Below are 15,312 nucleotides of genomic sequence, written 5' to 3'. Positions count from 1 at the left end.
TTCTGTTGCTGTTTGGGTCCAAATGATGTGCGAGCCGGAGGTCGTAGCAGCAGAATAAAATATCAGTTTCAAAGAGATAATAAAAAAAAAAGGCTTCAAAAGGAAGTTAAATGTATGATCGGTGAAATAAAATGTACAGGGCGAGGACAAAAACTGTGTTGTGAGGTTTCAATGGAGCGATTTAACTGTTTGATATGCTAATTAAAGCCACGCTGGCAGACAGTGGAGTCTGTGGTTGTATGAAAATAAATCCTTTGTGAAAACAACCTTTTCCCATCTCAATGATTATCCACCATTTTTAAATACAGATTTATTTTTTTACCATGAAGGACCTATAAGAGAAGACAGATGGTCGGCACCCAAAGGAGAGAGGCCTGTGTGGGGAGGTCTGAGTGTGGCCTCGGGGTGTCGGGGTTCAGTGACCCACTTATGGAAGTCTTCCTTGTGTGATTCTCTGGTTTAGTGAATGTGGAAAAGAAATCTCCATTTCCAAATCTAACTATTGGTTTGTAATTGTCAATGTAGTGTTGCGTTTAAGTGAAGTTCTGTTTCATTCACTGGAAGAGGTGATGGGGGGGAAACTATCCCGAAGCACCGAACCAGTCTGTGCGGACAATAGTGACACCTAGAGGAGACAGTTGGCATTGTATTTCTATTTTAGGCAACAACAAAAAAAAGCTTTTGATGAAACGAGGCAGAATACAGGTTAGTGAACTCACCACTGTGGAAACCAGTCAGAAAATAATGAGAGACCTTCTCAGAATAATGACAGACTAACACTAAGTCATTATTTTGAGGAAGTTCCTCTTTTTTTCTGATAGTGGCTGAAGTAGGGGAGAGTATTTTCATTGGGATTTAAATTGTAAAAAGCTGACAAATATCCACCAAATGTTCAAACAAGTCCAAAATTATGTTCATTTTTAATTTACAATAATATAATATAAAAAAATAAGCAAATCTTCATTCGTAAGAAGCTGAAAAGTTTTTTTTTTTCTTTCTTAAAAATAGCTGAAATATTTTTAATTCACCCATCAACACAATTAACTGGAGTTTAATAAATTATAAATAAAATATCGATTCTCATCTCGTGTTCAGGTCGAGCTCACGAGCGCCTGACAGGTGTTTCTGATTGGAGTAGCAGGTGTTGAAAACGAGCACGTCAGAGTAGAAACATCCCGCGTGACTGAAAATAACCCATTTAAACCAAAAAAAAAAAAAAAAAGATAGAATCGTATTTCGTTTTTTTGTTTTTACGTAAAACAGCAGAGCAATGATCCCAGCCGTCGTAGTGAAGGTGGGTGGAAATAAAAGCGAATCATGTTTATTGATCCGACTAAGTGAAATGTTTGTGACGGGCTGGATTGATGATGTAGCCGAGGTAACACGTCACAGTTAATGCTGAAATGTTTCATCCTTCACATCAGCTGAGTGTGGTGCTCGTGCTTGTCCTCGTCCTCGCGCGCCACCGCGTTCAGGGTAAGTGTGTAAAACGTGTCGATCTTTGGTAAATACAGCTTGTCAAAGTGATGAAAGAGTGTTTGTGTCTGCAGGGGTCTGCAGCGTGGAGAGTTGCACCAACAGCACGAGATGTCTTCTGTCTAAAGACCGAAGCAGCTGCAAATGTACCAGCGGTTATTATACTGACCGGTGTGACAAAGGTAGGCACACTTTTATTTAATGGTTTTACTTCCTGTTGTGTTCTTTATACTTATATAATTATGTTGGGCTCCAGAAACGTCCCATCCTACATTTCCCACAATGCAACTGCTGACATCTTTCAAACTCTTTGTCCCCAGTTTGACCCCACCTAATGATTCATGGTCATCTTATTTAAGATTATTTGAAAACAAAAAAAAAGGTTATCTGCAAATATTTGTTAACTGATTGTAAAGTGACGTTTTGGTGCCATTTTTAAGTGATTATTGGGATAATATCATGAATTGTAATTATTAGGATCATCGTGAAATGAAATGTTCATATTGTCCCATGCCTACTGATCAATTTAGATAAGCTGTTAGTGCACAAACATGCATATTAAAAAGTATATATATATATGTCTGTGAATTTGAAGCAGTCACTTTATTTATTTTATAGATGCACACATCGAAGTTATATGTGGCAAAGACTTCATCGCTATCAGAGCGACGGAGGAGTTCTTCAAGTACCACAGTGTGCCGCTGGAGTCGCTGCACTTGTCCAACAAGTCCTGCCTTGCTCAGAGGGAGCTGGTGGACGGCGTGCCGTACTTCATGGCCAAGATCTCTAAAGACGAGTATCTGCGCTGCGGAGGCAAACCGCTGGAGGTACAACTGGAGAATTATCTGTGTTCAAGCAACTGAAGAGAAGTCCCTTTTTTTTAAATGTTGTTGTTGTTCTGACAGAAAACCTTAAAGCACATCTCCTATTCCCTGAGTCTAACGTCGGACCCTCTGGTCACTGGAAACATCATCAGAGACCCCGTCATCAAGATGGACTACAAGTGCATTTATCCGTACCTGAGGAGAGTCAGCTTGCCTTTCGCAGTCATCCACTTCTCCAGGTCAGGAAGGATGAATTAAAAGGCTTTAATGACGCGTATTTACTCGTGCTCTACGCATGGAAAACATCATGTCGCCTCTTTTTCCCGCTCACAGTGAGATGGTGATGCATGTGAATGAACTAGAAGCCGTGATACAGATGATGTTGTACACGGACCGCTCGTACTCTAAGGCCTACAGTAGCGCCCCCACCATCGAACTCAGAGAGAAGGTAGTCGGAACCAGTTCAAAGCACATGCTCATCTTAAAGTGTGTATTGTCGTTGACCTCTGTGTGTGTCCAGGTGTACGTGGAGGTGAAGGTCACGGAGCCTGCAGATTTCTTTCTGCTCCGGATTGACGAGTGTTGGGCCACGCAGTCCCCCCAGCCCAACACCACCGAGGGATCGGTTCACACGCTGCTCCTGAACGGGTCGGTGCTCATCTCATCTTTCATATTCTATAAACCCGTTTCCTATACTCCCTCATCTCCATCTCTTTTATATCCAGCTGTGTGAGAGACGAGACGGTTTCCTTCCTCAACGTGAGCGCCGAACAGTCCGGCCACAACGGAGGAAATTCCACCGTCCGCTACAGCTTCGACATGTTTCGCTTCACGGCAGAACCTCACGACCTCTACCTGCACTGCACCGTTGAGCTGTGCATGCCGGACGACCACGAGTCCTGCACGCCCGTGAGCTCGCTCATCTCTGTGCTCTTAGATGCCTGTGACCTCATGATTTCACCCTCAAGTATCACCTTGTGTTCATTCTCTTCCCAGAACTGTAAATCGATCAGTAAGAGAGAAGCGGTGAGAGCAGATCCAACTCGGGGCCTCTTGTCTTATGGACCCATCAGGATCGAAGTGCCAGACAGATCTCAGTCCAGTAAACTACCGTATCCTTATCACTTCTACTTCCTGTACGTGTTTTCTCTCCCTGGAAGTAATACTTTGGCTTTTGTTTCAGGCATACTGACGTCGGTGGTGTTGCCTGTAGCAGGCGTCTGGACTGTGGGCTTCTTCCTCATCATCCTCATCACCGTGGCTAAGGCAGGCAGCAGGAGGCTCGCACGGATAGAGGAGCAATGACCACAATGGTGCCGCTACCGGCAGTTTGAATAAAACTTTAAAATCCATCTTTTTTTCCTGTCATGATGAACCATTCCCAACACGTGTCACAGCAGGGTTAAATGAGCTACTTTTTTTATTTTTTTAAACAAAATTGTGACCGAAGTGAAGTCAAAATTCATCACCAGTGGTCTGTTTTACCAAAAACACAAGTTTTTCAGACAACTTGATAAAATCCAGAGCTGTTCTTTTAACTGTCTTTCCAGATTTGAGCACCTTCCACATACTGTATATAATAGTTTTGAGGACTCTTTTGTTTTAATAGTAAAAAAAAAAAAAGAAGAAAAAAAGCAGCTGATGGCAGCCCTCACATGCCTAAATGTCTAGAAAAAATGTTTTTTAAAGAACAGATTATACACGCATAATTAAATGTATACCTTAATTCCAATACTACAATAATTAATATGACTAATTGAATTAACATCAATTGGACTGCAGTTTCCTGCATCGCCACCAGAGGGCGCACTGACCTTGTGTGTGTGTGTGTGTGTGTGTGTGTGTGGGAGAAGACCCTCCCCCCCTCCACACTAGTTGAAAAACCACTACAAACCTTTAATCAGAAACCACAGCTGTTTAATGGCGGTGTGACAAATATTTACACAACGCGTTTCCGCTCAGAGTTAAAAGAAGAAACGCGGCTCCGTTGGTGCAGAAGGTGAAACCTGATATTCTGACATTCTGGAGGTTTTGTTTCTTCTTTTTTTTTTTTCCTTTCTTTTGTTCGTGTGAAACATTTCACCAGCAAAGTTCAGAAAACTGCGTGACTTTTCTCGCGCGATAATTGCGCAAAGTGGAAGGAGACTTGTTGCGGGACTTGGACGGCCATTGTGGACGTAAAGGGGGCAAGGTCTAGTTTATGTGCCCGCCGGCTCGTTCAGCTGTATGACAGCAACTGCTGCTGCCTGAACACTCGGGACGAGCCATGAGGCTGCTGGTCCGGGACGAAGCGGACTACATGCAACCGGGGACGGATTAGTATCTGTTTTTTCATTCACGTTGTTGTGATTCTTCTTTCTCCGAGGGTTTGTAAACGCACCTTTTATTTGCGCAACATACTCGTTCTTCTGATGCGCGAATTCCCCAAGAAATGAGCGGATAAGCTGACTTGTTGCGGAGATTAAACAGAAAGATAGAGATTAGAGATTTAATTCGAGGGGAAGTTTGTTTGTTTTTCTGTCGCCGCGTCTTCATCACATCATCAACAAACCACATGACGAAGAAGATGGACTCCCAACAAGCCCGGACCCGGATCTTTATCACACTGTGGTCCCTATTGTCCCTGTTGGCCCTGATCCTGGGCAGCACAGCAGCAGATGTCCCAGAGGAGGAAGGCTTGAGTGCTGAGGTAACATGGATTATTTATTTGTTTTTATTTATCAATACTTTATGTATTTATTGTCATAATAATCCTGTATCTAATAGACATACAGCTCTTTATGAGCAGGATATAAGTCAACATCTTCATCTTTATTTTTGGTCAAACTTCAAAGCATCAGGTGGGTTGTTGCACTGCAGGATGTCAGTTGACCTTTTGACCTTTTCCCCCTCATAACAAAAGAGTGCATGGGAGGCCAAACAACACCATCTGCTCATCTGTCGGGTTCATCATTACAATTACAATTACAAGGAACAACTCAGCTGTGGGGGTGAATTATTGAATCACACTGTGAAGGAAATGAGCAGAATATAAACAATTAACTGTTTTAACCGACTATAAGCGTCATTTAAGGGACGTTTTTAACTGTTTGATGATGTAATTGTAACTTCTCGTGCGCAGCTTTCATAACTGGGGTTGTTTTCGACAGATGATGAACGACCGACAATATAATGTAATATGAAATTACAGTTAATATCAAAATGAATACTTGGCTTCAGTCTTGTGGCAACTCAGCGAATTCCTAGAGCGAGATCGAGCAAGTCGACCTTGAGTTAGTGATATTCTAGACTTGTGAATGAAGCCTCAATTCATGCTTCATAACACACTTGTTTCACCTGGATATCAAACTTTTGTGTGCGATCAATCATTCACTAATGACTCTGTAAGTGTTGATGCACTGATTACAGATGGATGGCAGCTTTAATTTGTTAGAAAAATGCATTAATAAACATTTAAAGTGTCCTTATGGCTGCATGCACTTACATTATACTTTGTTATTAAGTCATTTTCCATATACATGTGTGAGGAGCTTTGCTGGTTTCAATCCATGTGGCAGAACTGTCCATTTACATATTTATTTATATATGTATATTTAGAATATCCTAATATTGATTTTAGCGATGTCCCACAGAGTTTTGCTTCTCTTCTTTCATGCATGTTCTCGAGGGACTCGTGTGTTTGGTTGAGGCTTGTCATGCTATGCAGAAACAGGGATTTTCTCTGTCGGAGTGTGTGCATGCGTGATGAGTGTGTGTGTGTGGGTGTGTGTGTGTGTTGCCCCAGGCCTGTGTTCAACCTGTACATACATGAGTCCCATCATCCAGCTGCGTGAGAGGGCCTCCAGTGTTATTTTTCTCAGCTCTAATGTTGAAGCCAAGACTTCACAGAGTTCCCCCCCCTCCGGACCCATCATCCTGTTTGCTACGTGGCTCCACACACTCGATTTCACTGTCGGCAAAACGTGAAACAAACGGGGTAAATTCAGCATGTGGAGTTTATCTTGTGTGCAACAGTAGTGGATACTGTTTAATTACTGTCCTTTTAGTTTGCTTTAATCCTTCATCTCGTCTCCCCGTCTGTCAGTGAGGAGGAATGGGAGAGCAGGAATGTCGTGATGTTAATGAAAGCCATCTGGTTTCTCTTTTAACTCCTCAGATGCTCTCTCTCCCGTCATCAGACGCTCACACGCGTATTTACTCCATAACTGACCCGCTTCCTCCTCCTCACAGGCATGGCTTCGTAAGTTCGGCTACCTGTCCCAGGCCAGCGGCCAGATGTCCACCATGCAGTCGGCTCGGATCCTCTCCAAAGCCATCAGCGACATGCAGCGCTTCTACGGCCTGGAGGTGACCGGCGAGATGGACCCCGCCACCGTTATGTAAGCTCTGCTTTCTCCCCGTCAGAGATGCTTTTATTTTTTATATTCTGCTGGTCGTTTCTCTCAAAGACGTCCAACGTTTAACGACCACAAACTGAATCCAGGGATCCCGTGGGATGTTTTAGGGATTTATTTTATGTGAACTTTTATTCATTTTGTATGCTTTCTATTGTATAGTTGGAATGATACGTGGCTCCCCCAACACACAATAACATTCAGTCACATTTAAGTGTTTGTATTACCGGAGGCAGCTGAAACAGTGCCAGCAAGTAATAACTTTTTATGCCCATGTGGCCATTTGGCTGATATTACATCTTGACTAATGAGGCTAGTCAGGCTATTGTGTAATATTCTTCCCATTCAACTGCAAACCTGATTCATTGTGTTAGTCTCCTCTGTTCAGGTTCAATGCCAATAATGACAAGACCCCAAAGAGTCTGACCGTTGGGAAAAAAGTTAGATGAAAGGATTGATACCACAGTGTTAATTGTGAAGCTACAACAGCGCCAGCAGGTTAGCTTAGCTTAGCATAATGACTTGAAACAGGGGGAAACAGCTAGCCTGGTTATTGTACTACCTGTGCAAGTTGTATTTTGCAGGAAAACTGTGGAAATTCTGCAGCCACATTTTGCAGCTAATAGCGTGTGTGCGTGTGTGCGTGTGTGTGTGTGTGTGTGTGTGTGTGTGTGTGTGTGTGTGTGTGTGTGTGTGTGTGTGTGTGTGTGTGTGTGTGTGTGTGTGTGTGTGCAGGGCCATGCGTCGGCCTCGCTGTGGCCTCCCAGACAGAAACGCAGAGGAGACGGACGATGGCGCGAGGAAGAAACGCTACGCTCTCACTGGAAAGAAGTGGGACAAGGACCGCATCACTTACAGGTTTATGGAGCACTGAGATGTGAAAACAAAGCGCCGTGTTTAACAGGCCGTCTCTAACACCCTCTGTCCTCCAGCATAATGAGCCAGCACACGCCCTCCTCGCTGGGCGAGGAGCGGACGTACGCCGCCCTACGCAAGGCCTTCGATGCGTGGAGGCGGGTCACGCCGCTCACCTTCGAGGAGCTGCCCGCCGAAAACAACATCAGCGTCAACAGCAGCCAGGCGGAGCTGGCCGACATCCTGTTGTTGTTTGCCTCCGGTTTCCATGGTGACATGTCTCTGTTTGACGGCGAGGGAGGGTCGCTGGCCCACGCCTACTACCCCGGACCAGGAATCGGTGGGGATACGCACTTTGACGCTGATGAGCCGTGGACACTGGACAACGAAAACCCACAAGGTCAGCGGGCTGATTCCTCTTGTTGTTGTGGGAATTGAACCCGTGGCTTTCTGGTAACGGGATCATCTTTGGTCTGGTCTATATATGTAACATTATGTATTTCTAAACATCCCTGCAGGAATAGACCTCTTCCTGGTGGCCGTCCATGAACTCGGCCATGCTTTGGGTCTGGAGCACTCGGATAACCCCAACGCCATCATGGCTCCTTTCTACCAGTGGATCCACACACACAACTTCACGCTACACGAGGACGACATCAGAGGGATACAGTACATTTACGGTAAGACACATACACACTGTATGGATACCCCGATTTAAATCTCTATATTTAGATGATTTAAAACCCCCACCTGCAGGATTTGGGAATAGCAAAGATTCTCGTCAGTTAACCACATAGCTTTGTCTTCTGTTCAGTGATTAAAATCTAAAACGTGTCCACAAACTTCCAACTTTTCCCACAAACCTGGATAATTATATCATGTTTGAACTTTCCCAGGGAACTCCATGTTTCTAATATCCAAATGATTAGAGGTTATATCACACTTGTATCACATCTGGACACTCAAAGGAAGACAAAACGCTATGGAAAGACGCTTTGTGCACACACACACACACACACACACACACACACACACACGCACACTCTCATTCACCAGGGAAACAGAGAATATCACGCATGCCGTTATGATGTCCTCATGCTTTCCCTGCATGAATGGATGACTTTGTTAAATGACAGATGACATCTTTGTGTGCGTGCGAACATGCATTTTGCTTCAGACAAAGAAAAATAAATGATTCATGCATTTTGTTACTGATCCCATCTCTAGTTTCACAGAAGAGACGTTTAAAAAACGTCAGTTTATCTTTCCATTACTCACATAATTCTAGCCTGTCGACATCTGCACCGGAGTAAACCAGTTTTGGCTGCTGCTGTTTTTGTTTGGACTGAAATTACACAGTAGTTCATGTTTTTATCAAACAGATCTAAATGATGTCTTTGGGAGGAAAGCTCTGATTGGATGAGAAAAGAGAGAAGTGTTTAATTAGAGATGAACGCGGTATAAACTCTGTTGGTAGGAATAAACGTGGGGTTTTTTTGTAGAGGTTTTTATGAGGTCGGTACTCATCAATTAAGTATTTAGGTGTTCAGTTATGTACAAACTAAATGTCAAATAATATATAAGTAACTCTAAAAATACGAGCTTTCCAAAACTCTCAAATACTGTTTACTGAAGGATGAATTATGTGTGAAAGGAAAGTACGACACAGAATCAAGAGAGTTTTGGGGAAAGTAAATAAGAAACTCATTGCATGAATTGAAAAATTACCATAAGAATTCAATTGAATTGCCTTATTTTCCTTCCCTGCCTGCAGAATAATATTGCAGTTAAGATGCTGAATTTCTCCACACGTATGATCGCTGAGTCACATCAGCCCTCATATATTCCTCGCAGTATTTCTGGCTCAGTGTAACTGGATACATCTTCAAGCCCATCAGCTGTCCGAACACGTTACATAACGGGCTGTATCTGTATGTGTTTCGTCTCTTAGCAACCAGCGGTGTTGATTTTTCCAGCGAGAAGCAGCAGCAGGGCAGTCGCAATAAATCAAGTGAGCTTATTGCCACTGCTCATGATGGAAAATTGGGTTTTTCTCTGTGTGAGGGAGTTATTGATGGAGGGCATTGTGAGGGGAGAAGGAAGGCTGATGACGGGCTGGAAGGAATTTATTTCAGATGGAAGATGAAATGTGAGCATTTTAACAGTGGAAGTGTTTTCATCCTCAGGTCCCCCTCCGACTTCTCCTCCCAACGATGACTCCCCCACCACCCCTCCTCCCCCCGAGGATGAACCCACCTCCACTTCTCCACCCGAAACACCCAAGCCGACCGACGGCAACCCGGATCCCCCAGCCCGGCCGGAGCCGGATCCCAGCCCTACCTCCCCTCCCCTCCCCCCGACATCCACCCCCACAGACTCCCGTCCACAGCCGGAACCCGTCACCCCGCACGTTAGAAAGGATGCCCCCCCTCCCCCGCCGCCTCCTCCCCGACCTCCCAAGCAGCCGGACAACCAGGCCCCGGATATCTGTGACGGGGACTTTGACACGGTGACCATGTTGAGGGGGGAGATGTTCGTTTTCAAGGTGAGAAGAATTGTCGATGTGTGTGAAGATGCAGTGTTTAGTTCAAGGCTATAAATCCCACATGTTGCTAATTAACACTTTGTGAAAAAGACATGTGGAAATGTGTAAAGTTACATAACCTTAGAAAACAACATCCATGTAAGAGGAAGTCAACGATGTATCTTGATGAAAGATAAAAGATCAACATCTTTGTTTCTGCAGGGTCGCTGGTTCTGGCGGGTGCGGAGGAACCGGGTCTTGGATAACTACCCCATGCCGATATCCGTCTTCTGGGTGGGCCTGCCGAGCGACATCGACGCCGCCTACGAGCGCCACGATGGGAAATTTGTGTTCTTTAAAGGTACGCCCAAGCCATTTATTAACACGGCGTCCACATGCTGAGCAGGAGACCGTGCAGAGTATTTAGTTGTGGTTTAACGCCTTGCTTAAGGGCACAGCATGCTTGGTTAGTTGCCACAATCAGCTTCTCAGCAGAGCTCTTTAAGAGTGCGTGAAAACGGGGAGTCAAACATCATTCTTTGCTTTCATTTTAACCGGTCAGATTGAAAGGAAAGCACAAACTCAGCATTTTTATTTTTTTTTACCCCCACGGTTACGAGGATATGGTAATAATTCAACACAGAGCTATAACTCTCAGTATTTGGCACAGACACAAGTTTGTGGTGGAAATATAAAGAGGTTTTCAGCCACTTTGTCTTTCGTCTGGTTTCATATACTTTTGCTGAAGGATCGGTACAGTAGAGAGAGCTGCTTTCTCACGTCTGCTGGCCAAAGGTATTCGCTAGCAGCTGCAGAAACAGGAATGGGAGGTTGTGGGAACAAACGTCTTCCCGGGTGACTGATAACGGGGTGATGAAGGTGTAGAATAATCCAGAGTTGGTATTCATAATAAAGTCAGAGAAGAGCACGTTGTACTTTCCCATGGCGAGTTGTACTTTCTCTGTATTTTGTCACGTAGGACTTCCTTACTGAAGTCATACTGACCTCCTGAGAGCCCATAAGGGCCTCCGGAGAGAGCTGGAGGATTGCATCAGCCTCCTCTGCAGCACGCTGCTCCAGATGTTAACAGCTGCAGAGCTTTCACTTGTAACATCAGGATGTGCAGTGATCGGTCATGCATTCTCAGGATTGTCTGAGCATTTGATCACAGGAAGGTTTTTCTTGGTTGAGAAGATTATTATTATTCTAAAGCTTATTCTTAGGCAAATTTAAGATATTGGGCTTATAAATAAAAGTGACGTTGATTGAAATCCATGGATGGTGTTGATTTCTGTTGTTCTGTCATCATTCTTTCTGTTTTTCTCATGCTTTTTAAGAGGTTTAAGAAGGGCTGCACTTTCTTTATTGGACAGTATGTTCATCAAATCCTCCTGAAAACGTTGCCCATATAAGTGCAAAAGGATTTCTCTGCTGTAGAAGAAGGTATCAGGTCACAATGTTGAAAACCGCTTTTTCAAAGTAAGTGTGCAGCGATTAGCTGGAGTCCCTTTCCCCAAACCTGGTAGTCGTCCAGTACAGTATGTCCAGCGTTGCTGGCAGCCGAGGTGGAAAGTGTGTCCAAAGGTTAGAGGTAGAGAAGAAATTGGCTTCCCAAAAAGAGAAGGAAAATAAGTGTCGTGCCTACCACTTCTACCTTGCTCCGGAGCGAGTAAACCCATATATATGACTAAAGATCCCAACTCTCTCCCTTTTGGCCCTGCAGATGATAGATACTGGGTGTTCAGGGAGGCCGACGTGCTGCCCGGTTACCCACAGCCTCTACGCGAGTACGGACAAGGAGTTCCTCCACACAAGATAGACACAGCAATCTGGTGGGAGCCCAACGGATACACATACTTCTTCAGTGGAGACAGGTACGGCATATCTCAGACACATCATCATTAAAACGATTAGAAACGAAGGCAGAAGAAGACTTTTTATATCTTATAAAGGGCTTTGCACATTCTTTGACTCCCTAATGTCTTAATGCATCTTATTGTCTGTGTGCAGATACTGGCGATACAACGAGGAGACTCGGACTACGGACCGCGACTTCCCCAAGCCAATCAACCGGTGGGGCAGGATCCCTCCATCACCCAAAGGAGCCTTCCTCAGCGATGACGGCGGTAAAAAAAAAAAAAAAAAACCCTTTTCAATAAAGCAAATGCAGCTTTTATTCAGAGGAAGGGAACAGCGTCTGTTTATGAGACTTACAACAAAAAGCTGTGTCGAAAACGAGGGAATAGCAGGAGTGCGTGGAGAGGTGAAATTGGGTGTGTAAGAGACGAGAGAGGGAAAGAATTCCATTTGAGGCTGGAGCGAGCAGAGAGGAGAGTGAGGGGATGAAGGGAGGAATGAGAGATCTGGTTTGAGGGTTGGCCCGTCCTTCCTTTGGAAATTAGATTTGTGGCAGAGCTCGGATCTCATCTCCACCCAAACTGTTCGAATGTCTCTGCAAGCCTGCTTTGCCCTACAGAGCGACATACACACCCACAAATGTACCCTAAAAAAGACTATATATAGTTCTTTTTGCATCCCGTCGCCAAACCTTACTGCATGTTTATTTAGACATTTCCTTGGTTTATTGCTTCCTTGTAGTTTCATATTAAATATATGGCCTGGTATCAGAGCCAAGACACCAAATATCAACACATATGTACATATTCTACGCTATATTCTCATCAATCCAATCCTTAAATCTCGTTTATTTTCCTCTCCTGCAGCTTACACCTATTTCTACAAAGGTGCAAATTACTGGAGGTTCGACAACAGCAAGACAGAAGCAGAGAAAGGCTACCCTCGCTCCATCCTGAGGGATTTCATGGGCTGCGCGGGCGCCTCGGTCCCTAAGCCCGATGCAGACACTGAACCGGAGCAGAAGGACAAACCGGTTGACCCTTCAGACCGGGGCAGAGGCACAAACCCGGAGGAAGACCCGGAGGAAGAGCCGTCGTCTCAGCCTGACAGCACAGAGGAGGACGAGGAGGATGTGAACGTGGTCGTGACTGTGGCCGACAACGAATCAAAGGTCATGACCCTGATCATGATAATTGTTCCCTTGGTCCTCATCCTGTGCATCCTCGTCCTCGTCTACGCCATCCTCAGGACTCTACAGAAGAAGGAGACGCCGAGGGCTTTGGTGCACTGCAAGCGTTCGTTGCAGGACTGGGTGTGAGAAGCGCAGAATTAGAAGAGATAGAGCGGGTGTTCGTCGTTTGTCTGCTGCGGTCGTTACAGGCGTCAAAATTTGTACCCATGGCGCAGTGGAAAAGAAGCTCTGACGCAGTCCCGAAGTCTATTAGAAGGCCGAGGATGAGTCACCGCTTTGGGCCCCGTTCGTTGTGAGGACTTTTATTGCTCATGTGAAATAATGCAAATGTCGTAAAGTCGGAGCCTGTGGAGCTACAGCGTACGTTTCCCTCTACTTGCCTTGGAAGCTTTCCTCCTGTGTGCCTCCCTTTGTGCCTTCCATATGTTACGAAAGGCACTCCTATTTCTTTATAGTTTATTCCATCACAGCATTAACAAAAAGACGTGTTCTCCAGGAGACACACGAGACCGTAGGAATGACCGTTTCTATCAATTCTAACTGTACAGAGGAGGGACCAATGTTTAATTGTAGTATAAATGCAGACTAAGTCAATAATGCACATACATCATATAGAGGCACACATACTGTACATACACACAAATGAGTGCTTTTAGCTCTGAGTACGCATATACAAATACATGCAAGTCTTCCGTACGCTTGACTACGGTGCCTGAACCAATCTTAACACGTTCCTTCGTTTATAGCAGATCGTTTGCACTTTTTGATTTTAGTTTATTGTCGTCTTTGTTTTGCCGAGGTTGCTTCACTGCAGATTAAACAGACACTCGCAGAAAAGCAGCACGGAGGAATGTCAGACAGCCGTGTGCATCCATGACTGCCCGTCTCCCACTGAGCCCATTATGTCTCACACACACACACACACACACATGCACCGACATCACATGACCCCCCCCAACAGCACTCGTGTGAATACATGTCCACACACACCGAGACATAGAGACCACTTACCCAAACAAAGGCACATAGTTTTTGCACACAGACACAAGGGCTCCAGCCTCCCCCTCCTCCCACCACAGCCACGATAACTGGTCAGGCTACACCACTAAAAACACAATCCCAGTGGAGACATAGTGATATATGCCTGGTGCCAGGGCTTGGATGAAATACAAGGGAAGGGTGGAGGAGGAAAAGAGGAATTGTCTTTATTATGTCCATCTCAGTTTGACCTGTGAAGAGTAAAACCAAAGCAGCAGTATCTGTCTTCCTGTCTCTCCTCCTCTTCTTTTCATGCTTAAGCAAAATAGAGTTGAAGCTAATTACATGAACAAAGGAAAGGCCTGCAGGCTCGGGAGGAATGGGTCAGGGTCTGGCTTCCATTAAGCCCACATGCTGCTGATTTAGTAGTGTCAGGCATGAGGAGGAGGGGGAGAGGAATTGGGGGGAATGCAAAAAAAAAGAAGGAGATATAAAAAATAATAGTGGGGAGAATGAGGGAGAATGAGATGACGAGGGCAAAGAAAGGAACGGGGGGGAGGCACCGATTGAAGAGGGGAGAAGGAGGGCTTTGCCAAAAATGTACTCGCCAGTTTTCTCTGGAAAAAAAGGAGCAAGGGAAAGAAGGAGGAAGGATTTGAGGGAGGAGCAGCGCTGGCGTTGCGCCTCCTGACCTAGATCGGGTCCGAGTCCACGCCTCCTTTTCAAGGCTTGTTTTTGCTCTGCTTGTTGTCATGAGCTGGGGATGACTTCCTCTGCGACCCCCTCCTCCCTTCCTGGTCTGTCTTTCCATCCTCTTTTCCCTTTTGTTTTTTATTTTCTGTCTTTTCCTGTTTCTTTGCTGTAACTTACTGCACTTCTGCGCTCCCAGATGTGCTCTTTTTCTTCTCCACTCTCCTGGAAAGTTAGCTCAAGCGTTTGAAAGGTACTTAATGCACAGAAACATCTGGGGAAAGTCTCCCACTATCAATCCGTCTGTCTTTTCCTTGCTTGTCTCTGTGTAAAGCCACTATTCACATCTACAATCATGCCTTTACATTGTGCCTATATTTTGTTTTTGACATTCATGTCATTGTGCCTTTTTTTCTGTGAATATTGAGGGGGGGGGGGGCTTCTTTTTTGAACTATAAATGTTTTTTAATGTCTTCTCTTTTTTAAACTCTACTTATCATTTGTAGTTTTGTAAATTTTGTT

The 15,312-nt window shown here is 44.8% G+C and overlaps 2 protein-coding genes across 3 annotated transcripts; both read left to right on the top strand.

Moving 5' to 3' along the window:
• The first annotated feature begins 1,357 nt into the window (after window positions 1–1,357).
• On the top strand, window positions 1,358–3,615 carry zpd (zona pellucida glycoprotein d). Its single transcript, XM_084017666.1, has 9 exons — window positions 1,358–1,476; window positions 1,551–1,658; window positions 2,095–2,303; window positions 2,382–2,539; window positions 2,634–2,748; window positions 2,821–2,948; window positions 3,026–3,209; window positions 3,297–3,402; window positions 3,484–3,615. The coding sequence occupies exons 1-9, from the start codon at window positions 1,404–1,406 to the stop codon at window positions 3,603–3,605; spliced, it is 1,203 nt and encodes a 400-aa protein (XP_083873792.1). The 5' UTR covers window positions 1,358–1,403; the 3' UTR covers window positions 3,606–3,615.
• Window positions 3,616–4,214: 599 nt separating this feature from the next.
• On the top strand, window positions 4,215–15,076 carry LOC311018627 (matrix metalloproteinase-15-like). Of its 2 annotated transcripts, none has more exons than XM_084017663.1 (10): window positions 4,215–4,989; window positions 6,531–6,679; window positions 7,430–7,552; window positions 7,627–7,949; window positions 8,068–8,229; window positions 9,736–10,094; window positions 10,296–10,434; window positions 11,797–11,947; window positions 12,084–12,199; window positions 12,797–15,076. In XM_084017663.1, exons 1-10 carry the CDS (start codon window positions 4,855–4,857, stop codon window positions 13,246–13,248), a joined length of 2,109 nt encoding a protein of 702 aa, XP_083873789.1. In that variant the 5' UTR covers window positions 4,215–4,854; the 3' UTR covers window positions 13,249–15,076. The 2 variants fall into 2 exon arrangements, with proteins under 2 accessions (XP_083873789.1, XP_083873788.1); XM_084017662.1 differs by having other exon boundaries at window positions 9,721–10,094.
• Window positions 15,077–15,312: the final 236 nt, after the last annotated feature.

Source organism: Eutrigla gurnardus (assembly GCF_963514095.1).
Source record: "Eutrigla gurnardus genome assembly, chromosome: 9".
Lineage (NCBI taxonomy): Eukaryota > Metazoa > Chordata > Actinopteri > Perciformes > Triglidae > Eutrigla > Eutrigla gurnardus.
This window is presented reverse-complemented; position numbering and strand designations above follow the sequence as displayed.